This window comes from Dipteris shenzhenensis, chromosome 29, assembly GCF_047967505.1.
Source record: "Dipteris shenzhenensis isolate YYH24624 ecotype China chromosome 29, Dip_SZ_1.0, whole genome shotgun sequence".
In the NCBI taxonomy this organism is placed as follows: Eukaryota; Viridiplantae; Streptophyta; class Polypodiopsida; order Gleicheniales; family Dipteridaceae; genus Dipteris; species Dipteris shenzhenensis.
In genome coordinates this window covers 45509499-45535297 of record NC_141624.1, presented here as the reverse complement: position 1 = coordinate 45535297, position 25799 = coordinate 45509499, and the positions used below count along the sequence as shown (strand labels likewise).

At 47.0% G+C, this 25799-nt stretch overlaps 1 protein-coding gene across 4 annotated transcripts in view; it reads left to right on the top strand.

Moving 5' to 3' along the window:
- LOC147882917 (osmosensing histidine protein kinase SLN1-like) overlaps positions 1 to 25799 on the top strand; it is a 148990-nt gene that overhangs the window by 89442 nt on the left and 33749 nt on the right. For all 4 annotated transcript variants that reach the window (XM_087400284.1, XM_087400285.1, XM_087400287.1 and 1 more), the window contains exon 7: positions 8825 to 9245. In XM_087400284.1, the coding sequence (XP_087256410.1) occupies positions 8825 to 9245 (421 nt within the window). The remainder of the gene's footprint in view (positions 1 to 8824; positions 9246 to 25799) is intronic.

The window sequence follows — 25799 nt, the reverse complement described above, 5'->3', positions numbered from 1 at the left end:
CAGGGCAGCTCCCAAGGAGTGCAAAAGCAGCTCCATTTATTTAGAGAGTACCTATATTGTAGCCTAGATAAAACATACACACATATATATTGTTGGCCTTACATCAGTTTAAGACTGAGAGTCTTTTGGTTTTGATTTAAACTCTCTAATGAGTGCTATCCCATCCCGGTAGACTGCCCATTTACCATCCTTCCTGGCAGCCCGAACCTTTGCTAATTACTTTGCCTTATCCTTCAGTTGAGCCTTGGTGAGTTCCTCGGCTATCCATATCTTCGTCCCTTTCAGCTTGTGAGATTGTCGCAGAACTTTTATATGTATGTCTCGTGAGTTGAACGTAATGATAGCATGGCCATTACGTTGACCGATTTGAACTGCTCGAGCTTCACCGTCATCATCTGGGTTGTCAGGATTGTCATCGGCATCTGCTGTCCAGTTAATAGTAGGCATGGCTGTTTGGACATGTGCTAAGGTATCACTAAAAGATTCATCTTCTTTATACCATCCATATGGAAGCCCCCCAATTCTGATTTTCAAAGCATTATCCTTTCTAGCTGCATGTTCTTTAATCTCTTCCTGATTATCAGCTTTGTTGACCTTTGCATCAAACTCCACAGTCACTTCTTGCTTGGCTGTCTGCATTTCAGTATGAACTAGATTCTTGATTGCAGAGACTAGTTGGGGGGTAGGGGGGGAAAGTATTGCATGACTTTATAACCTCGTCAATAACTTCCTTCTTACCAGGTCCTTCCAAGACTTGAATTCTAGCTATGGCATCCATTAGTTGCATCCTCAGCTCTCTCACTTGATCCCGTAGGAAGTAAATTTGTTCATGATATCCAAGAATTGATCGGTCAAAAAGACCACCTCGTTCATAGATATGTGCATACGGGGAAGGCGTCCTGGCTGCCACTGTGGAGTATTTGGCTTTGTTACTCGAGGCTGCTGGAGTGGAAGGGGTTTTTGAAGAGGAGGAAGGTAGGTTGGGCCATGCTTTGCTGGCCATATCTCCTGTTACCCCCTGGCTGAGCTAGTCCCCTAGTTCGGCTGGGGGTTCAGCCCCCAGCTAGGGGTTCCGAATTCAAGAGCTTGCTACAACCAGATAGGGGAGCAGGGAACAAAAGCGGAACGGGAGCAGGAGCAGGTACGGACGGGAGCGGATACGGATGGAAGCGGGATGGGAGCAGGTACGGACGGGAGCGGGTACGGATAGGAGCGGGAGCAGGAGCAGGTACAGACGGGAGCGGGAGCAGGTACGGACGGGAGCGGGACAGGAGCTCGGGACGAGAGCGAGACTCCAAGGCTTACGATCTGTCTGGGACGCGAGTAGGTACGGACGGGAGTAGGTACGAGAGAGAGAGAGAGAGAGAGAGAGAGAGAGAGAGAGAGAGAGAGAGGGAGAGATGATATGGTATGATTGTATTAAAGAGCATGACACTCTCATATAGTGGGTATGTGGCCTCTTTGAGTTCTGGAGGGACTTGGAGCCTTTCTAGCCTTTCCTATATCTTTTTATGTGGAACTGTCTCGTAGGCTTTCTTAAATTTTACGAATTAGCAGTAGACGGCCCCTTTTTTTATTCTTAGCATTCTTCGTTACTGCTCTTATGGCGACTAAATGATCCATTGTCGAGTGCTTGGGAGGAACCTTGCCTGGGATGTAGTACTAATGTTATGTATTTATTCATTGCTTGGCATGTAGAAGGCTATGTCTCTTGCAGCCGGGCTTATGATCTTGCCATCAATTACACTTGACCCTTGAGGGGTTTTTGCATGTATGACTTTTGTGTCTTTGAAAAATGGAGTGCCATTACATATCTGCAGTCCAAAGCATTTGCATAGGGTTAGGAGTTGTCTTACAGAATTGTATTTCTAATATCTTTTGCTTGGATATTATTTTATTTTTAGTCATGTTGACTGTGGCAAAGTATTCCATAAGAGTGCACCAGACGTGGCGGGGATCCTAGTGGATATTTTGTGTGGTTTAGTTGGGGATGCCTAACAAACTTGTGATTTGTCATGCTAGATGGTCAGTATTGTGGGTGATTCCATGTTAATACCGATGTCACTAGTGTTATTAGTGTTGTGTTCCATTATTGTACTTTGACCATATATACCATATTATTGTGTTATTAGTGTTCTGTCTTCCTAGAACGTGGGAATGCCGTTCTCAGGTGGATGGCAGTGCGGGAACGTCTGGGAACGGTCCGACAAGAAAGAATCCTTTTAAGTTTGTATGCAAAAGTCAAAGGTTTCTTTGACTACATCAAAACTTTTGAATTGTAAGATTCAAGTTTTCTCAAGTTCCCTTTTATAGCGCTTCAAAAGAGCCTTAGTCCTAGGGCTCACAGAAGGATTTTTTAAGACCTAGACCTCTGAGTTGGCCATGCATCCATGCATGATGAACCTCAGAGCCATGTTAGTTGAGCCTCTGAGTCTATATCATGCTCACTAGCCTCTGAGCCATGCTCACTTGCCTCTGAATTAGCATGGGAGCCATGTCTAGTTCTAGACCGGCATTGCACAGTTTGATGACCGTCATTGTCATGTTCTATTATGGGTTTCATTCTAGTAGTCACTCACCTTTCCTCCATGGGGGGGTGTTAGGAAATGGAGTCAAGATGAGTTAGTTTGGTGTGTTCTAGTGAGTTTTGGTCTAGTGTGTCCTATGGATGCCACGTGTCACATGGTGGTGTTCATACGTGTGTGTGCGTGCTCTATATAAGAGCTGTACTTGTCTAGTGTCAAATGAATGAAGTATCAAGGTACAAGCTCTTTGGTCTACATTTGAGTACTTTCATTTTGTTCATTGCTCTTGCTATTTCATTTCCATTTCATTAAGTCTCTCTTTGAGTATCATTATCTCTCTCCCTAGCCTACCCTTCCTCTCTCTCTCCCTCTCCACCATGTGCCAGCAAAGTCGGCCAAGGAGGGGTTGAGTGGGTCAGCCATTTCCCCCCCTCATGGTCGGTTATTTTGGGCAGGCTTGGGGCCTATAAAAGGAGAGGCCTTTGGTCTTATTTTACATCACCTAGAGCGGCCTTTTAAAGAGCAACAAGGAGCAATAGATCAGCATCATCTGGGCTCCATCCAAGAGGAGAGAAGAGGGGTGGAGAGTTGTAAACTAAGCCTAAAGAAGGTGCCCACCTAGGCTGAGGTTCCGGATAGGAAGGTGGAGGGATCCTTTGGACAGAGAGTCTACATACCCTTAGAGGGACATGCAGGCTTAGAGATCTAGAGGTGCTAGGCATTTAGGAGAAGAACCTTTTGGTATTTTATCTTGTCTAGTTTATGGACGGACGGAAATAGAAAGTGTTGCTTCTATATTTGTCTCTGAGCATCGTGTATTTGCTAGTCTGCACATACTATTGAAATATGAAGCCAAAGTGAGTAAAAAATGTGTGTTCTAGGTGGTGTTTTATAGTCTAGTGAGTCCTAGATGTGCCACGTGTCATATTGGGAGATATCCCATAGACATTGTGACTTTCTAGAGTCTAGTGTCACACTATATAGTGTTGTACTTGTCTATTGTCTATTACAACAGACCTTTGAGTTGATCATGCATCCATGCATGATGAGCCTCTAAGCCATGCTAGATGAGCTTTCAATGTTATGCTTACTAGCCTCTGAGCCATGCTCACTTGCCTCTGAGATTGTGTGGGAGCCATGTCTAGTTCTAGATCGGTATGCACGGTTTTGATGACCGTCATTGTCATGTTCCGTTATTGGTTCCATTCCAGTAGTCTCTCACCTTGCCTTTATGGGGGGGTGTTGGAATATGAAGCCAAAGTGAGTCAAAAATGTGTGTTCTAGGTGGTGTTTTATAGTCTAGTGAGTCCTAGATGTGCCACGTGTCATATTGGGAGATATCCCATAGACATTGTGACTTTCTAGAGTCTAGTGTCACACTATATATGTCACACTATATAGTGTTGTACTTGTCTATTGTCTATTACAACAGTCAACATCAAGCTATCAATACATTGTGAGTATTTTGGTTATTGCCTTGTACTTGTACTTTCTTTCCTTTCCATTCTGCCTGTCATTATGCTTTCCAGATTTCCATTCCGTTCCTAGCTAGCTTCCATGTCTCTTCACATACACATGAATGTTGTGAAGTACACACAATTGATGAAGCATGTTTTCCATAGTGAAACACTTCCGCGTGTAATTCCTGGGCTAACTATTAGTCCTCCGCTCTGTGGGATGCCGTCTGTGTGAGAGAGGTTACTTTCTAATATTAAGCAAGTAGATGGTTATTTTTTAGGGGAACGATTCTCTGAAAAAGATAAAATCAAATTTGTTGCTAAGCATTTAGTCAAGGGCGTTGCACTTTGGTGGAACGTTAAATACCTGGAAATCTTTCCAAAGGCTTATCAAGAATTTTTTTTCTACCAGCCAACTTCAAGGCAAAAGCTAAGCAACAATGGGACATTTTTAGGCAATTTGATAAAGAAACAATATCTACATATACTGATAGGTTTTGGCATACCGTACTATAGTTACAATCACTAGAGAAAGTGAGTGAGAGAGACCAAAGGAAAAATATGCAGCACGTTCAAAGTCCAAATTGAGAGCGGACATGACTATGTTCTAGGTCCGCTCACTCAATTCTGCGATTTCACTTGCCATGAATTGCAAGAGAAATAATGGAATGCTGAAAGAAGGGAAGAGTTCAAACCTATCCATACCTTTCCATAAAAAAAGGAATTTTGATAAAACGTCATTTTTCAAATCTAAATTTTAATTTGTTTACAAAATCAAGAGGTTGTACTTTCGCTAAAAGCATATCTAGATATGAACTGAAGTGTCACCTCACTATACTAGTCCATCTTGCCAACATGCCTATTGACTCAATTACGAGACTATAAAGGCTTTTACAAAATCCAAAGGACAACATTATAAGAAGTTCCCAATGATGCTCTTGGTCTTTGAAAGAAAGAAGGAAAGCAAATAAATGAGTGGCATTTCTCCTAGAAAATGGATTCTCCTCGGAAGACAAATGGAGTGAATTTGAAGAAAGAAAGAAAAAAGGTGTTACAAATGCAACAAAGTGGGACACATGATTGTCCAGAAAGAAAGAAAGTACACATGATCGAGGACAACACAACCAAGCATGAGGATGACATGATATAAAGCCACTCTGAAAGGAAGGTAAGTATAGTTGCTATGCACTTTTAAAAATGAAAGGTTTTATTAATGATAGAGAAGAAGTTATTTTGCATGACGATGGGAGTACACATGACTTTATCTCGGAAAGAGCTTTGTCAACGTCAAATGTAGAGTCAGCCCCTTCTCACTATAAATTAAAGCTGCTTTCACCAAGACGAAATACAATTGCACTAGAGAAGTCATGAATTTAGAGATTTCAACTAAGCCCTATAAAGTGAGACTTCATAGTAGCACTCCTTTAAGGTAGCACTCATTTAAGGAGTCAATATAATCTTGGGAATGCCCTAGAGGCATCAATATAACCCTAAGATTGGAACTCGCATCATACGTGGATTGAGCAAGATAATCAAGAAATATGCTTGAAGAGTTTTATTGAAACTGAAATCAGTTCTCTACTCAATCACACAAGCCGAGAGAGCAATGAGGAAATGTGAGAAAACCTATTTGATTTCAGTGAATACGATTACAGTTACCAGACCAAATACCAAGCCTACTCACCAAAATTTCTATCTCAGTTTTCTGATTGTTTCCTTGAGGATTTAACACTCGGATTACCATATCCTAGACATGACAATCATAAGATAGAAATCCTATTGGGTACTACTCCACCTTGCAAGACACCATATAGAGCCAATCAATTAGAACTAAAATAAATTCAAAGACTAGTGGCGGACTTAATACAAAGAGAATTGGTAAGACCTAGTAACTCTTCTTATGGAGCACTTGTCTTGTTGGTCAAAAAGAAAAGTGGAACTTATCATATGCGCATTGATTATCGTGCACTAAACAAAAGCACTGTGAAAAACAAATATCCAATCCCTAGGATTGCTGATCTTTTGGAAAAACTGAAAGGGGCCAAGATCTGTAGAAAAATTGATCTTAAATTCGGTTCCATCAAGTTCGTATGAGAGATTAGGATATATGCAGGACTGCCTTTCGAACTCAAACGGGGCATTACGAATTCTTAGCTATGACTTCTGGGCTAACTATTGTTCCAGCTACTTTTAGTAGAATGATGAATGAGATCTTTGTTAAACACCGGTATTTTTTGATGACATTTTGGTGTGTAGTAAAGACATCGAAGAACACAAGGAACATTTTAAATTAGCCTTTTCACTCTATGGATATCTCTTTTATCAAACGAAATGATGCATCACTCGACTCTTTAGACAAATTGAAATAGAAGAAATGCACCAACCATCATATATGGAGCATAAGGGAGTGACTACCAATTTAGAAGTAATAGCGAGATAATTCTATTGGCCTACTATAAGAAAAGATGTGGTAGAGTTTGTTGCAGAATACATCTCTTGTCAGAAAATAAAAAGTTCCAAAGGAAAGACTCTTGGATTGCTAATGAAATTGCCTATTCCTACATAACTCTGGGAACAAATATCCATGGACTTCATAACATGTATGCCTACTACTGCGAATTAAAAAGATATGATATGAACTATAGAAACTGCTTTAGTAAGCAAGCCTACTTTATCCCATGCAAGAAGACTTTAGCCGTCCAGCAAAGTGGCACATATATTTATCGAGCACACCTTTGTCCAATGGCTTATAAAAAATGATAGTGTCTAATCGAGATTCAAAGTTTTGTAATAACTTTTAGACTACATTTTTTCATAATTTAGGCACTATGTTATATTTCTCTTCAGCTTTTTATCCAAAATCAAATGGACAAATTGAAGTCACAAATGCTACTATTTTGGATATGTTAAAAGATTATGTGGGAAGTGAACACAAGACTTGGGATAAATATATTCATCTCTTAAAAATTGTCTACAATAATACACCTCAATCGGCATTCACCCTTTATTCACACCAATGTCACCGCTTTGTTCACCCCTTTGTCACCTCCTTGTTCACCCCATGTAACCCCTCTGTCACCCCCATGTCACCCCTTGTTCACTCCTTGTTCACCCTTATGTCACCCCTTGTTCACCCTTATGTCACCCCTTGTTCACCGCTTATTCACTCCTTGTCACTCCTCACCTCTTTGTCACCCCTATGTCACTCCTTGTTCACACCTTGTCACCCCTTGTTCACCACCGGGTCCACCTCTAGATCCCATCATACTTCTCTCTCTTGAACGTGGCCTATACAAGGATAGTGTGAGGCAGGCAATTCAAATTTTGCCACCCTATCCATTCAAATTTCACCACTTGCTGACTGCTTTTTCTCTCACCTCTCACTTGTGCTATTTTTAGTTGTCTTGCCAAATTCAGCTCCATGCCACACTTGGTGATCACTCTACCCATCTTGCTCCTCCCTTTTGTAGCACATCTTGCAGCCCCTTCTTACCTCCTGTGCTATTTTCAGCTCCAATTCTAGCGCCTCTCCTTCTGGCAGCCTCTTTTTCCAACGAATCACCTTTGCAGCTTCTCTTGCGCCTGGCATCCCTCTTGCTTCTTCCTCTCTGGTTCGCCTCTTCCTCTGGCAGCCCTCTCTTCCAACGAACCACCTTTGCAGTTTCTCGTACACCTGGCAGCCCCTCTTGCTCCCTCCTATGTAGTTCTCGTCTCTTCCTCTGGCAGCCCTCTCTTCCAACGAACCACCTTTGCAGCTTCTCTTGCGCCTAGCAGCCCCTCTTGCTCCCTAGCCACCCCTCTCTTGGTTTGCATCTCCTTCTGGCAGGCTCTTCTTCCACCGAATCAGCTCTGGCAGCTTCTCTTGCGCCTGGTAGCCCCTCTTAGTCGCTAGCCACCCCTCTTTTGTTTCGCATCTCCTTCTGGCAGCCTCTTCTTCCAACAAATCAGCTCTAGCAGCTTCTCTTATACACCTGGCAGCCCCTTTTTCTCCCTCGCCACCCCTTCTCTTGGTTGGCATCTCCTTCTGCCAGCACTTCTTCCAACGCATCACCTCTGGCAGCTTCTCTTGCTTCCTGACAGTCCCCCACTTGCTTGGTCTCACCCCCTCCTACTTTTCCTCACCCGTGGCAGCCCCCTCCTACTTCGTCTCACCTTTGGCACAAACATCTCTTTTCCCGGCTCGTTCTATTCCCCTACTAAACTCCTCTCTTCATGATCGAGAACAAGCGTAAGTGCAAGCCTCGCTTTCACATGCAAGGAAGAGGATATTCTTGGGCTATAGAGGGAAATTTTGGCTGATAGGTCCAAGCATGATCATTATAGGTCGGGCTACCATCTCTACAAATCATAGTATAAAGACCTGCACAACCTTATGGACACAATAGAGGAGGAGGAGAGAACCAACCCCCGGGCCTCCACACATCCACTGCCACCACCGCCTCCTACCTGACTTTCATCCAACAAACAGTGGCTCCTGGATCACCCACTTTTGCATGTCTTTCTTTTCAGCTCCGCGGATTCTAGATCTCGCAGTTTTGATGTATTTTCTTTAATTCTACTTCACTGTATATAGACCATGATGTGTGGTATGTAGATGATACGGTTCTCTAGACATGAATCAGCCAGGCAAACAGAGTTATCAAGTTGGGAGGCTGCAGCTAGTCAGACAACCTTCTTCTTACATATCAACCATTTATGAAGAATGCATGCATCTTTGACAGCTGTGGGTTGCATTTTCAGAATTTGGACATATGGGGAGGACAACAATCCCATCATAAGGACATAAGTCTAATTATGTTCTTATGAATCCTTGTTGAAATATGATGTGTGCCTGTTTTGCAGTTGGTAATGCGATCAAGTTCACTCAAGAGGGTTCCGTCTTTCTCTCAGCAAAGTTGTATGGGGCACAAATTTCAGAAGAATGTAGTGCCAGAGAAAGCATAAATAGGACAGACTTAAACTTCAGTTTGAAGAATTCTGTACGAGGTGGATTCTGTCAAGAGCCTCCTCAAGATGTGGGAATTATTTCATCCTCCAGGGTGTCGTCTGTCACGAATGAAATGGTTCCAACTGTATGTGGGGCTCTTGATGAAGTCAAAGAAAAGGATGACAGAGAATTAACTCTACTATTTTCTGTGAGTGATACTGGAATTGGCATCAGTGAGGAAAAGCAGAAAGAGGTCTTCAAAGCATTTTCCCAAGCAGATAGCTCCACGACAAGGTTGTATGGAGGGACTGGTTTGGGCTTGAGCATTGTGGAGAGGTACTTCTTGCATTACTATCTATCATTCTGTCCAATGAAAAGAACCATTGTTCTCGACAGGAAAATTTTCTAGTTCAGATGGCATTGTCTTTTTATGATTTTAATATAAAAAGCATCTCTTAAAACTTATTCCTTGATGAGAATAAAGTGCAGACTTTCACTCCAAAACAAAAAGCTCTTTATTGATTAGAATAATAGAATAACTTGACATTGACATGCAAGCACAAACACACACGAACGCAGGCACGCACGCACACATGTGCCTCCTTGCGCACGCATGCATGCACTAGCACACAGACATACATACGTACGTACATGCATGCATGCACATGTGTGTGTGTGTGTGTGTGTGTGTATAAAGCATACAGCATAACATACGTACGTACGTACATGCATGCATGCACATGTGTGTGTGTGTGTGTGTGTGCGTGCGCGCAGACATATTTCTTCAACTGTTTGTCACAGATGCCCGCACTCTATTGAATCAGTGTTTCACATCTTTTGGTCCTGTCCAAATACTTCTGATCTCATTGCTCTCATCAGACAGAGGCTTCGACAGCGTTTTCCTACTTTTGGCAGATTTTTCTGGTTGTTTGGCTTTCATCCACAGAGACAGGGTTTTGATTTATTTTTTGTATGGGTGCGATTTTGGACCCTATGGACTTTATGGATGGATAGAAATCATAGAGTCTTTGGTGATCCACTATTTTCATCCTTTCTTTTTTTCAAACGATCTCTGCAACAATCATTCTACGATTGTTTTCAGACTCGTTTGATTGATGAGGATGTGTATACAGCTTATACTGAGATCTTTAGTTGAGTAGTAGCTACTTCGTTTTTAAGTAACTATGAATGTAATTATTCTACAGAAATAAAAGATTTCTTCCCACAAAAAAAAGTGTGTGTGTGTGCGTGCGTGCGCGCGATTGGTGTTGTAGTGTGTGTGTGTGTGCAGGCAGATCACTGACAATATCTCCAATGCTTTGCTTGCGATTGAGTATGCCAAATACTCCAAACAAGATGTTCTTATTCTGCAAGTGGACATTGCGAAAGCATTTGATACTGTCCATTGGGATTTTATCTCTCAGACTATGCATAAATTGGGATTTGGCCCTCGGCTGGTCCATATTATTTACTGGCTCTATTCTCATGGCTCTATTCTCATGCCACGGCGCAGTGTTTGCTTGGTGGTGGGTTGTCAAGAACCTGGACTATGACCCGCTCAGTGAGACAGGGTTGCCCTCTTACTTCCTTACTGTATGCCATTGCTACCCATCCGTTACTGTTGCATATGGACCATCTTGCAGATACAGGGCAGCTTCATGGCTTGCGAATTCCAGGGGCACAATCATTTCTTGCACAGGCATATGCTGATGATTCATACTTTATGCCCAAGAATTCTCAAAGTGACCTTTCTCATTTGATGCATACACCGAATGACTTTGGCATAGCTGCTGGACTGCATATCAACTTTCAGAAATCAAAACTTCTAGCATTGAAAGAAGCTGATTGGCATGCACATCTTTGGCCAGGCCACATTATCTCCTCCTATACTATTGTGAGGCACCTAGGATACCCCATTGGCTGGAATATTACCCCGCAACAACAGCTCAAATGGGTGCTTCAAAAGATCAACAAGAAGCTGGAATACTGGCATTTGTCCACTTGGCCTCTACATGTTCGACTTCGGATAGTACAGTCCATCATTATGGCATATGTGCAATTTTATTTGCCTCTTCTTCCCTGGTCTTTTAAGCATTTGGCTTCTTATATGTCCCAGGCTATGGAGATATTTTGGAAAAGCAAATCTCATAAAAAGGTTTTGCGACTACTACCTATGTAGTCTATTTGTTCACCCAAGACTCATGGGGGGCTGAATATTCTCAATCTTCAGGTTCATATGTTGGCAAGAAAGAGCACTATGATTGCTGATTTTTTTCAGCAAAAACAGCCATGGGCTATCATGTTAGCAGCTATGTGTGGAAACATGACGTCCCATGCATATGGGCATTGGATTACAGATCATTGGGAAGCAGTCATGACCACATTTCAGGGGAAAATTCCTGGTTGTCCTGTTTCTACTGCCTTTATTCATGATTGGAAGAGAATTCTCTCTTATGCTAAATGGACAGGTGCTTCCTCTCATCATGGTAATTCTTTTCGCTTGGAAAGCATCCATTGGAGCAAGGTGTTTGAATCGCCTCTCGCTTTACAGGCACCTATTAAAGCATATAATCTTATGAAATTGGGCATAAGATTTGTTGGAGATGTTGTGGATCAACAAGGTTATATGCTTTCATTTCCACAAGCTTACAGGACATTCTCCTTGGGTCTGCATCATAGGTCCATTTGGTGAATACTTTCAACTATGTTGCAGCCATTTGTTCCTGTTCCTCCACTGTTTGTACAGGATAGATTACTAGATTGGAATTTGACTTCCTTACCTCCTACTACCCATTCGCTCTCAATGCATAATTTGACCTCCTTGATGGTCTACAGATTTCTTCTTCCACCGCCATGGATTGATAAGCATGCCAACACTCTTTGGAATTTGGATAGGCCTTTATCTTGGTGGCAATCACGACTCATGAAAATTTGGAAAGCCAAATTGCCATTGAAACAGAGGCTTTTCTTCTGGAGATGTATAGTGGGAGCTTTTTCTATTGGGGCGAAATTGGCAGCACGTCGCATTGCTTCCCCTTCCTGCCCCCGTTGCTCTCATCACCGCGAGACAGTTCCTCATCTATTATGGTCTTGCCCGCACTCTCGGATATTGATCACTCATGTCTCTCATTTGCTGCGGCTTCGGTTTCCTCTATCAGATTTGGAAAACTCTTCTGGATGTTTGGATGCTTCTCATCTCAAATGTCTCCATTCCTCCTCTTCTTTCACTGGACTCGTTTTTGGGTACTATGGACCATTTGGACACAGAGATTGCATTCTAGGATGGGTCAACAGTTTCCCCAGGCATATGTTTTCTTCAGAATGTCCCTCAAGCAATCCTTATATGATAGTTATGCTGCAAGGGACTTGGATGCTACTAGCCTTGAAGTGTTTTGACTGTTTTTGAGTTCTTCCATTGGGCTCTCTTTTGGAGTCTAATGTCATGTACATTGATTTCATGTTAATAATATAGTAATGTGCTTTCACAAAAAAAAAAGTGTGTGTGTATGCAGAGAGAGCTGCGCAGGCGTGAGAGATCGTTGCCCCTGCTGTTCATCCTTGTAAGAGATCGCGTGGCGCCTGTCTCCCCGTCCGTACATCTGTACGGCTGTCGTACGATTCCCATATGGCACGTCAGATCTTCCTGTACACCTGTCTGGCTTATCTCTTCGGGTCTTTAAACTGAGCTTCGTACATGCCTGCATAGCCCTACTAGACTACCTTCCCTGCGTTCGTACAACCCGTCAGATATTCTGTGCAACCGTTACCATCAGTCTTCCTGTACACCCGTCACCTTTTGCGTACAGCCAGCCTTTTGTTCCGTACAGCCTGTCAGTCCCGTTACAACCTGTCAGCCCTTCCGTACAATCTGTCAGCTTCTTCGTATGTCCATGCAGCCCGTCAGTCCATAAGTTCGTACAGCTTGTCAGTCATCGTCGTGTCCCGTCTGCCTCTCTCCGTTTGGTACCTGTTGAATCCCTTAGCCTCCATGGCAGAAACAAGCAAGTATTATGTCAAGAGAGCACTCTCTCTTGAACCTAAAAGACAATCAAGGGAAACTTCACCCCCCATAGCTCCTTCATCTGAAGATGCTTCCTATGTGTTTGACATGTTGAATGATGATTTTCAACAAAGTAGAAGAGAATGGATTCTCGCTCCTGCGAGCTTCCCCTCCCCCCGTCGTACTCCTACCTCCCCCTAGCCTTCCCCTCCGCCCTCACCGCCCCCCTTGCCCTCTCCGTCCTCACCGACCCCCTCACCCGCCGCTGCACTCGCCCTCCCTCGCCATCCCCGCCTCACCGCCGCTCCACCCCCCTCCGACCTCACCCCCCCCTCTCGCACCTCCGCTCACCCCCCTCGATACGCTCCGCCTCACCCCCCCTCGCTACGCTCCGCCCCCCTCGCTACGCTCACCCCCTCCCCGATCCGCCCCCCCCCTCGCTACGCTCACCCCCTCCCTTCCCCGCTCCGTTTTACCCCCCCTCCCCGCCTTCCGCTCCACCCACCCCCGCTACCACCTCGCTCACCCCCGCCTCCCGTCCCCCTCACCCCTCGCCTCCCGCCCCCGCCCCTCTCGCCTCTCCGCCCTTCCGCTCCACCCCCGCATCCCCCTCCTGCCCTCCGCTTCCGCCCCCCCGTCCCCTCGCTCCACGAGAAAAAAAAAAAAACCCTTCCTCCGCCTTCCGCCTGCCCTCTCGTCCCACTCCGCCTTCCCCCCGCCCCCGCTTTCGTTCCGCCTCGCCCGCTCCCCGTCCACAATTCTTCACCCCGCGCCACCTCCGCTTCCTGCCCTCCCTTCCCGCTTCCTCCGCCTCCGCCCTCCATCCTTCCCGCCACACCCAGGCTCCACCCTTCCGCTTCTATCCCCTCCCTTTTTTGGGTGGCAGCCTCTTCCCCACCGGAAGCCTCGCAGTTTGTCTTGGCGGTATGGCGGCTCCCTCCCGGAACCGGAGGCCCAGACGGACCCTCCCTCTCCAGATGCCTACTGCGTCATCCTGACAGAGCGACAATCATCTCGGGTTCAGGAGGTTGCCAATGACTTTGCCCTTACCTCTGTGTATGGCAGAGTCATTGGACATTCCCCCTCCAGATCAGCCATTAGGGACTGGCTCCAGTCCACTCTCAGGCTAGAGGACGGCCATATTGAGGAGGTGGCCCTTATGGGTAGGGGCATCTTCTGGCTCAAACTCTCCACCGTGAAAGCGGCGAGCAACCTGATTGCTGGCTCCCCCACGTCAGTGGACGGAAAGATTATCATGATAGTCCCGTGGTACCGTGGATTCAGCGCAGCAGATTTTGATGCTCGATTTCGTATACCTCGTCATCCAATGACGCTTGTTTTTCCAGGTCTTGCTGCTGAGCTGCGGCCGATTGTCAGGGACCTGGGCTCCCACTTTGGCTGGGTTATGCACGATACTTTCGCTGATGCGGTGACTACGGCAGGAGCCCCCCGAGTCCGTGTGGCGGTGGCGGATCCTGCGACTCTCCCAGCAGTGATCGAGATCGTGACAGATGCCGGCAGCGTCACCCAGAGCATGGTGGTCACCGGATAGCCAGGACAGTGTCTGAGGTGTCACGGCTTTGGGCACCTAGCGGCTGTGTGTCCACGATTCGCCAGCTCTTCTCGGCCTCCCCCGCCCCCTCCCTCTCCGCCCCCTCCCCCCCCCTCAGGGCAGCCACGCCAGGAGGAGCAGAGGCAGCCGGAGCCTGGACCAGAGCTAGTTGGCGGCTGGACTGAGGTTAGAAGGAAAAGAGGAAAGAACAAGAAGATTTCTGATAAAGGCAAAGAGGCCGGAGCTACCCAACCTGCAGCTGCACCTCAGAGACCCGACAGGCAGCCGCCCCAGGGATCTGGGAGAGCATCTTCTTCGACGGTAGTCCGCCCTCCACAGCCTCAGGTCCCCCTCTCCTCCTCTCCCCAGCCTCTTCTCGTTCAGCCCCAATCCATCCCACATCTGCCCCCCATATCTCCCGACCCGCAGCTTCAGCCCCATCCTCGTCCTCCTCAGTCTTCTCCCCCTCCTTCTCAGCATCCCCATCCCTCTCCCCCCCCGTTTCTCTTAGCCCTCCCGCATAGCTAGATGCACAGACGGTTCCTCAGCCGAGGGCAGCCCCCGCTCCCCCTCCTCCTCCTCCCCCGCTAGTCGCCCCCGAGGAGTCTGAGTTGCCTATTCCCCAGCCTCCTCCCCCTCCCCCTCCGCTGGCAGGACACCCTGAGTCTACACCATCACCGGTGCAGGCCTCTCCGTCCGCTAGCCCCTCAGTGGCAGACTCTGACGGGCCTCAGCTTTAGGAGAGAGCGCTCCCCCTCGACTTTTACAGATCTGGCCCCTGGGACTACTTGGATGTGGCCGACCTCGGCGGGACCTTCCCTGCTTGCCTCGACATCAGTATCTTCCTGCTCCGCAAAGGGGCGGATGGGAAGCTAGCCGCCTTGGCTCCCAGGGATGGCCCGAGCTTTGCTTTCACGTTCCTTAGCGACGGCACCGAGACCTGGACAGACGACTCGGTCTGGGAGGCTCTCAGGGAGTAGACACATGCTCAGGTTTGCTCCTGGATAGGCCCGTCCGGTGGGCAGCTTCTCGAGACTCAGTGGTCCGAGGGTGACGTGCGCCTGCGGTGGCGTTGCGCCGCCAAACGCTTCAGACTGATTGTGATCCTCAGGCCCCCCCTGTCTTGGCCCCTCCCCCAAGATGTCACAGAGCCTGGACTCCTCAAAAACTCCGCGCCTTCTATGGTATGTCCACCTCAGAGATCTCGAGTTGGCTCGAGAAAGCTTTCGCTCATGGTACCAAAGGTCTCTCGTCTTTGCTGAAGGTGTTGAAGGATGGGCAGGACGACCCCACCTCCCCCTCCAAACCTTCCCATAAGCGTCAGCGCCTCCACTCCGAGATGTCAGCTTCTTCTTCGACCTCGACCGCGAGCAGACAGTTGTTCGCAGCCTCCCAGTCCTCACCATGAGCTTACACCTCGTATCCTGGAATGTGAACGGGTTTCACTCTTCCGGCACCCGTGGTCCCAGGAAGCTCATCTTGAGACAGGAACTTCAGACAGCAGTGATTGGTCGTTTGGATGTTCTTCTGCTCCAGGAGCACAAGCTTTCTGCGGCTCACTCCCGTAGATGCGGGAAGATTCTCTCTGGACGCTCTCACACTTATTGGGAGCCCTCGATCGGCGCTATGGGGAGGAGTGGTGGTGTCTGTACCTCCGTGGGCGAGCAGCTAGCCCAGGGAGTTTTCGGTCATGGCACGCTGATACCAGGCCGTGCCCTTTGGGTAGGCCTGGATCTGGAGGGCTCCAGAGTTGGAGTTCTCAACATTTATGCTCCCACAGATCTCCGTTGTAGAGTTACCTTTTGGAGGACACTTACAGGGATTCTCCCAGACATGGATTCGTGGATTGTTGGAGGCGACTTCAACAATCTGGAGACCTTGGAGGACCAGTAGGGCAGAGGACCGGAGTTTACAGGCATGTCTCAGGCAGAGCAGTCCGCTTGGGATTCCTTTATCTTTGCGACAGGAGGAAGGGACAGTTGGCGAGACCCGGCCTTCCGACGGTGGCACGGGAGCCTGGACTTCTCGTGGGGCTTCCGCAGGGAAGGAGGTAGACTCCTGGAGAGGCTGGATAGATTTTATGTCAGTGACTGGGCCATCAGCAGAGGCGGTCAGGCGGGTATAGTTCCAGGGACGACACTCTCCGACCATGCGCCTGTGCTCTTATCATTAGACTCGACAGCTCAGACTCTTCCTCCCCGCTCTTGCCGGATTCCCGACTCCATTTTCTCGAGGGAGGACGTACGCAGCAGTATTTGCAGTCTTTGGGACAGAGACTGGGACGAGGGCGTGGATTTGGTGGATTCGGTGGCGTAGGCTTTGTAGGAGTCTAGCCAGATTTGCCAGCTCGCAGCCCTACAGGTTCGACAGGAGTGGTGGGGCAGAGAGAGAGCTCTTCGGAGGGACCTCGCCTCCATTCAGCAACTCCAGCAGGCTTCCCCGGGCTCGGAGGAGCTCCGGATCCAGGCCCTTCGAGCCCGAGCCCTTCTTGAGGAGACACTCCAGCGTCGCTCAGAGTTTTCCTATCACGCCTCTCTCTCCTTCTGGGCCCGGAAGGGTGACCGGATGTGCAGGGAGTTCTTCAGGTCGCATGGTCAGAGAGCTGCAGGTGATCAGCTTCGGAGTCTCAGGACAGCGGAGGGACACATTATTACGGATCCGGGAGAGGTCTTGGGGTTGGCCACTGACTTCTACAGGACCCTTTTCCAGCATGAGCCGCTTGCCCCTTGTAGTCGACGTGCCCGTGAGGAGGTGTGGAGGCACACCCCTTCCCTGGTACAGCCTAGCATGCAGGCGACGTTGTTGGCACCGTTCTCCACGGATGAGATGTTGGAGGCCTTGATGGCCCTCGACGGACAGAAATGCCCAGGAGAGGATGGGCTATCCCGGGCATTCTTCACCTCCTTCTGGGACCAGATCCATCAGCCCCTCTTAGCAGCTCTTCAGAGGATTTTCAGCAGCGGTTATATGCCATAGAGCCTTTCCTCGGGAATGATTTGCCTCATCCCGAAGGAAGGAGATAGACAGGAGATTCGTCAGTGGCGCCCGATCACTCTCCTTACCACTGCCTACAAAATCCTCGCCAAGATGATCAGCGCCCGAGTTCGGCCTCTACTCCCAGACCTCATCCATGACACTCAGACAGGCTTTGTCCAGGATCGCAGTATCCTGGATAATGTCTTCACCTTTTCAGAGGCGGCGGAGTGGGCTCAGCATAGCGGATCACACCTTGCCATCCTACTTCTCGACTTTGAGAAGGCCTACGATCGAGTGGACTGGTCCTTTCTGGAGGGGACTCTGGAGCGGCTAGGTTTCCCAGCAGGTTGGATTCAGGGTATTTCAGCTTTGTACAGGACAGCCTCTAGCAGAGTCATCATTGGAGGCAGGATGGGTGAGCGCTTTAGCTTGGAGAGATCAGTGCATCAGGGCTGCCCTCTTGCTCCTTACCTGTTTCTCTTCTTCGCCGAGGCTATGACCTTCTACCTTCGTGCGAGGTCTACAGGGATCAGGGGTGTTCGCCTTCCACTCCGGGAGGACACGGAGCTCTTGGATTCGGAGTACCCGGATGACACAGCCCTGTTTGTCCAGGACGATGAGATGATGCTGGAGAGGGTGAGGATGGCCCTGGAGGTCTTCTGCTTGGCTGCTGGTGCGAAAATCAACTGGAACAAATCAGTTGGTTTTCTCACAGACCCCGGGGCAAGTTCTCAGTGGGGGAGGTTTTTGGGTTTCAGGTGGATCCCACGGGGACAGACAGCTAGATATCTTGGTTTTCAGGTCGGCTTGGACATCACGCCAGCTCAGCAGTTTCTCCCGGTGCTAGATTCCATCCGACGGAAGCTGGCTTTCTGGAGCACTGCTAAGCTTTCCCTTGCAGGTCGTGCCCTGGTAGTCAACCAGATCCTCCTAGCCATGGCTTGGTATGTGGCGTCCTGTTGGTGTTTCTCGAGATCCAGTGTGGCACAGCTCAGGAGGCTGGTTCGGAACTTCCTTTGGTCCGGTGAGGATGGCCTCAGAGATACCAGAGCCAGGGTTGCTTGGCAGACAGTCATTCTTCCACAGGCTGAGGGTGGCCTGGGGGTCATCGATCTAGAGCTTCAGAGTCAGGCCTTGTTAGGCAGCTAGTCATCCGTGGTTTGACCCCGGGGGGACAGACGTGGAAGATGCTACTTCAGCAGGGGGTCGGTTCTTGTGTCCCGCGCCGAGGTGGAGAGTGGTTACCGTCCCTCAGGTGGATCTTCACTTCCGCCCCGCTCACTCAGCCCCGTTCCCCACTCATTCGCAGCCTCCTCATGGTTTGGAGGCGACTCCGTCTTAGTCTCATTCAGTCCCCGCCTAGCTGCCAGGAGGAGATCGATCGCCAGCCGCTTATTTGGAACGATCAGGTCAGAGATGCTGAGGGTCTTCAGTTGGGGGGGAGATCACATATCAGGTGGGAGGGTTGGATGAGGGGGCCAGCCCGGTCCCTTCGAGTTTGGAGGGACACGTACAGACATCTGGAGACGGCTGATCTCGCAGACGCAGCTGGAGGTGCACGGGGAGCCCAGGCGAGACGCATAGAGATCGACGGCGCGATCCCAGCTGATTGGTTGGTTCCACCTGAGCCTCAGATCCTCATGCCTGGTGACGTTCGTTGGCTGGGACAGTTCACCCCCCGTGGCATCCCACTGGTGGTCGCAGGACGTATGGACGACTCCTCTACTTCCTTCTTCGCGGTTATGGGGGATGGACGACTCAGGAGAGAGGATGCGCTCATCGACCCTCTACTCCCATGGCAGAGGGTTCGAGTTGTAGGCCTTTTTGGGAAGGTCTGGCGTACCGATCCTAGCATTGAGCAGGATCAGTTGCAGCTTTGGCGACTCTGGCTCTGGGAGGGGCGGGCCTTGTCAGAGCTTGATTGGGACCCAGGAGAGTGGAGTTGGCCAGAGATTGTGACAGGACAGGGGCCGACCTCCTTCTTTGCCTACAGCACGACTCTGGGCAGGCGAGTTCTTGGGAGGATGCAGAGCCGCCCCCCCACCCAGCGGCCCAACTGGTATGCACAGGGTATTTCCAGGTTCTTTTTGCAGGCCTTCTGGAAGGCCTTGTGGGAGTGCTGGCGGCCGCGGAAGATCTCCTACTTCCTGTGGCTTCTTGCCCACAAAGGTCTTCCAGTGGGGAGCTGGTTGCGGAAGATAGGCCAGGACGGATGCTATTAGATCTGCCACGAGGACGAGGAGTCACCTAAACACTGCCTGTGGAGCTGCACTCGCGCCCAGGAAGTGTGGAGGTGGACTTTCGGGATTCTTACTCGCGCAGCACCGGAGCTAGGTCTGATCACTTGGGGCGCATTCTGTTGGTGCAGCACAGCACCTGGTTTTCATCACTTATTCGAGGCTTGCCAGCAGGACCCCACTTTCCTTATCACACAGGGGACGTGGGGGCCGCTCGAGGGTATCCCGCAGCACCTAGCAGAGGCTGATACAGGAGTTCAGGAGAGGCAGCCAGTCTGGGAGATTATTAGCAGCATCGCAGGATGGCACATTTGGACCTCGCGTTGCGCGCAGATCCTCGGTGGCACCTCCTTATCGACTGCCCAGATCATGACGGATATCTGGAGTGAGATTATTCATACACTCAGAGGCCAGTGGGACCAGATTCAGGGAGATTCCCGGGCCGGCCAGGAGAAGCGGAGACGCTTCCTCCGGGCTTGGGACACACAGGGCCTCTTCTTCGAGCAGACTTCGCAGGGCCTTCGGTGGTGCTACTCACCACCCCATTGGCTGTTCATTCACACTCGCCTTATCCCTCCGTGAGATAGTGATTTATTTTGTACCTTTTTGGGCTGTGTCCGATTTGTGAACGCAGCCCGTCAGCTACAAGCTGACCTTTTGTATCTTGCTCTCGAAGTAATATAATTAGCACTGTTTTTTCGGGAAAAAAAAAAAAAAGAAGAGAATGGATTCTACCTGCTTCAAAACTCACTTACAAGATGAGGTTGCCTTCTCTTGTGCATCCTTTGAAGAAGCTCTCTCAAACTGCAGTTATCATCTTTTTCCCAGGCAAAATACCCTCGGCTAATGATGTGGGACAATGGGTGAATTCTCTCCTAGGTGGATGCTATGTAGAAGGAGTCTATTTTGCCTCCCGAGGATTTTATGAAGTTCATCTTTTGGATGCCTTGACAAAACAAAAGATGCTGGAAATGTCCCCTTTATTTTTTGGTCGTCAAATGGTGCACATCATGCCCTGGTCCCCTATAAGGACTATCAGACTCTCATCAAGCATCATTGCCCTATATGGGTTGAAGTGGTTGATTTTTCAGATTACATGAGAACAGAGCTTCCAGGATTAGCCATGACATTGGGACAAGTGATCTGTCCCCCTTGTCCCACAGGTAATAAAAATCGTTTTTGCATCTTATGGGATACCGATCGACCAACCCCCTCTGCTATTGTAGTTGAGATTGAGGGTGTTAATTTGGGAAAGAAATATTTCACTTTAAAATGGGGCATTTTTGTTGGAGCTTGTTTCTCTTGTTACAAGTTTGGGCACCTAGCTTCGGAGTGTCCCTCTATCCTTCATCCGCCTCCTCCAGCAGCCATTCCTCTGCCATCTAATAAAGGAGGCCAGAAGACATATGTGGAAAAGACTGAAGCTAAAGGAGTAAAGCCTTCAGTTCATACAGGGAGCCAGGCCAATTCAGCTCAAAATAAGGATAAAGGAAAAAGTAAGTTAGTGGAAAATAATTCATCTTCTCACGAGGGTTGGCAGACTGCAAAGAAGACAGTGCCTCTCAAACAAAGACCTCTCCAATCTCGTAATTGGGATGCTTCTGCTCCTTCTCCAGGACAACCTTCTACCTCTTCGGGCAACCCCATCTCAAAGGCATGGGTTAATGCAGTCAAGAAGGGTCTTCCACTTTGTGAAGAAGATGATTTAGTCAGAGAATTGGATGCTGAGGGTCAGCAAGACCCTGTGGCAATGGCAGAGGCTTGATGCCTCTCTTTCTTTTTGAGGACTGTTCATCTCTTGTACATATTCTCATGCGTGCTTCTCTTAAATGTATTTCTTATAATATACAGGGCCTCTACAACCAGAATAAATGGAGGCTCCTATGGCATTATATAAATAAAACTCATCCAGATGTAGTGTGTCTGCAAGAGCATAATCAGCATTCTTTTGCTGGCCAGCATGGGTTCTTTTCAGGATATGATATATTTTATGCAGGATCTGAACAATTCTCTGGGCTGTGCATTTTAGCCAGACATGATCTGCAACCCTGGATAGCATATAATGATCTTGGTGGTCGATGGATGATTATCCAATGTATGATTAATGGAGAGATTTTTGAAATCGGCTTCTTGTATGCCTCTCAAAATTCAGCTTCTAGAGCTCAAATGTGGGACTCCATAAAGCAATATCCTTGGTCCTCAAATGCTCTACTTTGTGGCGACTTCAATAATTCTCCTCACTGGAAGGACAATACCACGCACAAATCCCATATGCTGCCCTCTGAAATCCAGCAATGGGAACATATGACTTCATCGCTTCAATTTGCAGATTTATGGACAGCAACTCACCCTTCAGTTATGGGATTTACATATCATCATAATGCTTTTACAGAATATTGGGCCAGGCTTGATAGATGTTATCTTATTCATGCTCAGCAATAAGATGAATATACATGTCACATGTGGACTGATTATTCTCAACAATTATCTGATCACACTCCACTTTGGTTCACCCTTTCATTTGGAATGCCTCTGAATGACTTGCAGCTCTCTCCAGTCAAACATTTATAGGTCAATCAATTATATCTTTCTCATGAAAAATTCCAGCAAATGATCAGACTGGCTTGCAGGCCATTGTTATCCCATGCTCATGAGGATCTGGACTTTGCTTGGAACTCTTTTGTACATCGTACTCAAAATGTCATTAAGGAATATAAAAGATGGTACATGGCAGAAACCAGACAGCATATCCAGTGGGCAAAATCATACAAGCAGTATTTGGTACAGATTAGCCATCAAAGGTCTTTATCTGCTTCTGAGCAGCATTTATTGTCATGTGCTTCCTCCATAATTGATGCCAATGATAAACGAAAGCTTTCTAAATGGCAGACCAGGGCTAGAGTTAAACCTATGCTAGATAAGGGTTGTTCCTTGAAATCTTTCTTTCCGAATTTACATGCACATAGACAAAGTCAATCTATCATGAGGGTCAGGAAACCAGATGGTCTTTTGACCCAGACTTTATCTCAGTTACAAAAACAATGTCTGGATCATTTTCAGCTTCATTTTTCTCAGCCCTCTTCTTCTACACCTCAGGTTGCATTGGCTCGGAACAGATTTACAGAGCTTGTTTCTCCTATTGTTTCTTTGCAAAAAGCTACAATGCTGGAAATGTCTTTCTCAGATATTGAATTGGATGAAGCCCTCAAGCATTTGGGTAAACATAAATCCCCTGGCTGGGATGGTTTGATGGTTGAATTTTTTGTAGCCTTTTGGGCTGAATTGAAGGGTCCAATTTTGAAGTTCATTAATGTAGCCTAGCAGCATCAACATCTTCCCTCAGCTTGGAAGCATGGTTTGGTTAAGCTTGTGCCCAAAAAACCTTTAACCTCTATGTGAGACAATGGATGACTGGAGGCCCATCACTTTGATGCCGGTTATATACAAACTTATTGCCAAAATGTTGGTACATCGGATAAAGGATATTCTTCATGATGGACTTCATCACAGGCAATATGGTTTTGTTCCAAGACGGCATATCCATGACAATATCTCTAATACTCTCATCGCAATGGAATATGCGAAATATTCAGCTCAAGATGTTTTGGTCATGCAGGTGGATGTGGCGAAGGCATTTGATACGGTACAATGGGATTATGTCTCTCAAATCATGTTTAAACTTGGTTTTGGGCCAAAGCTAGTTAATGTCATATATTGGCTTTACTCAGATTCCACTGCACAATGCTTTATAGGGAATCATTTGTCTGAGTCTTGGACTCTGGAACGATTAGTTCGACAGGGATGCCCTCTCAGTGCTTTGCTCTATGCCATTGCTTCACATCCTTTGCTTCTTTATATGGATCATCTGGTTGATACTGGACAGTTAGGGGGGCTTTAGATTTCTGGTTCACGACCCTTCATTGCACAAGCTTATGCAGATGATTCATTCTTCATGCCAAAGAACAGTCCTTTGGAGCTTCGCCTCTTGATGGATACCCTTTCAGATTTTGGGTTGGCAGCTGGTCTTAAAATTAATTTTCAGAAATCAAAACTCTTGCCTCTCAAGCATTGTGACTGGCATGCTATCCTGTGGCCCGGCCATATTATTTCTCCGGAAAACACAGTAAGACATTTGGGCTATCCCATTGGCTGGAAAATCAGAAATAAGCATCAAATATCATGGGTGTCCAACAAAATTTAGGACAAATTAGAATATTGGAAGATCTCCACTTGGCCTCTGCATATACGGCTTCGAATTCTCCAGTCCATTGTTCTAGCTTATTTCCAGTTCTACCTTCCTCTATTACATTGGTCATCTCCAGACCTCACTTCCTTTATGTCTCAAGCCATGGAGATTTTTTGGAAAACTAAGCTTCATAAAAAAGCTTTAAGGTTGCTCAAAATGGAATTGCCTTGCTCACCAAGAATGCATGGTGGTTTGAAGATAATAAACATTAAATTTCATGTGTTGGCAAGAAAGATCACTATGTTCAAGACATTTTTTCAACAAGAGCAGCCTTGGTCTATCATGTTGGCAATTTTGTGTGGTCAGATGCGCACAAATGCTTATGGACATTAACTAGTTGATCCATCGGAAGTAGTACTTGGCAAATTTCAAGGTAAAATCCCTGGTTGTCCATTTTCTACTTCCTTGATTCAGGATTGGAAGCAAGTACTCTCTCACATCAAATGGTCTCCCCATCCTGCTTCTATAGCTTCCTCACTCAGAATGGAAAGCATTCATTGGAGTGCTGTGTTTTCCTCTCCCCTTGCTGTACAACAACCAATCAGAGCTTACAATCTTATGAAATTGGGCATCCGTCTCATTGATGACGTGGTGGATACGCAAGGACATATTCTCTCTTTTCCAGCAGCATGTCGACAATACAATCTTGGGATGCATCACAGACCTATTTGGAAAGCTATTGCTGATCTCTTACTCCCTTTGGTCCCGATTCTAACATTGAATGTAAGAGACAGGATTCAAGATTGGCACCTTCAGTCTTCAAGTCCAGGACTATCCTCTCGGCCTTTGCATTTATTGACTTCTATACAGGCTTATCGATTGATATTACCTCCTCCTTGGATTGCTCATCATGCTAATTCTCTATGGCATTTGAATAAGTCATTAGCCTGGTGGAAAGGAAAATTGCAATTGATATGGAAGCTGAAAATGCCACTGAAGCAGAGACTCTTTCTATGGAGATGCATTGTTGGTATTCTTCCAGTGGGAGTGAAATTGGCTCAAAGAAGGATTGCTTCACCTCTTTGTCCAAGATGTCATCATATTCCTGAGAGTATTCCGCATCTATTGTGGTTTTGTTCATATTCCAGAGACCTTCTAGACAAGATCTCCTATTTCTTATCTCTCAGATTTCCTGCACACAAGTTCTACAGGTTTTTCTGGATGTATGGCAAACTATCAGCTTCTTTGTCACAATATTCTCTTTTCTTCCAATGGATCAGATATTGGGCCTTATGGACCCTCTGGCTGCAGCGAAATCAAGCATATCTGAATTCTTCCCTTCAGCATCCTTATGAGTTCTTCCGAGCCTCATTGCGGCAGTCTTTATATGATGCCGTACATGAGGAAGATTTGGATGCTTCTTGTATTCAGCTTTTCTTTTACTGCTTCTGATGGATAGGGCTTTGGCTCTTTTCTTGAGCATTGCCCTGATGTAAATGAATGTTTCATAATATATTGGTTTCACAAAAAAAAAAAAAAGTGTGTGTGTGTGTAAAGCAAGACATCGAGTTAATTTTTCTGCATCATGATGTGCAGAGACTCCAAGTTCATTCATCCAGGTTTAAAGTGGCTGATCATTAAATGTATTCCTTATCTTCTATGCATCGGCCAACGCTTTCTAAGCAGAAGGCTCTTTACTCATTTACACAAGGGAAAAAAGGTTTCATCGCTTTAAGTATATACTGCATAAGAGATTGTTTTGTTCTCATTTGTTACTGTATGAAGAGGTTCTGAGTTTCTCTGTACCCATTGAAGGGTAATAGTAAATCCAATATGTTCGCAAACCTTCTTTCAGTCTTCAAAGTAGTTCAAATCTTTGACTATTTGCTGAGCTTGCTATGTTCTGAATATTCATTTAGATTGTATCATTTTCTGAACA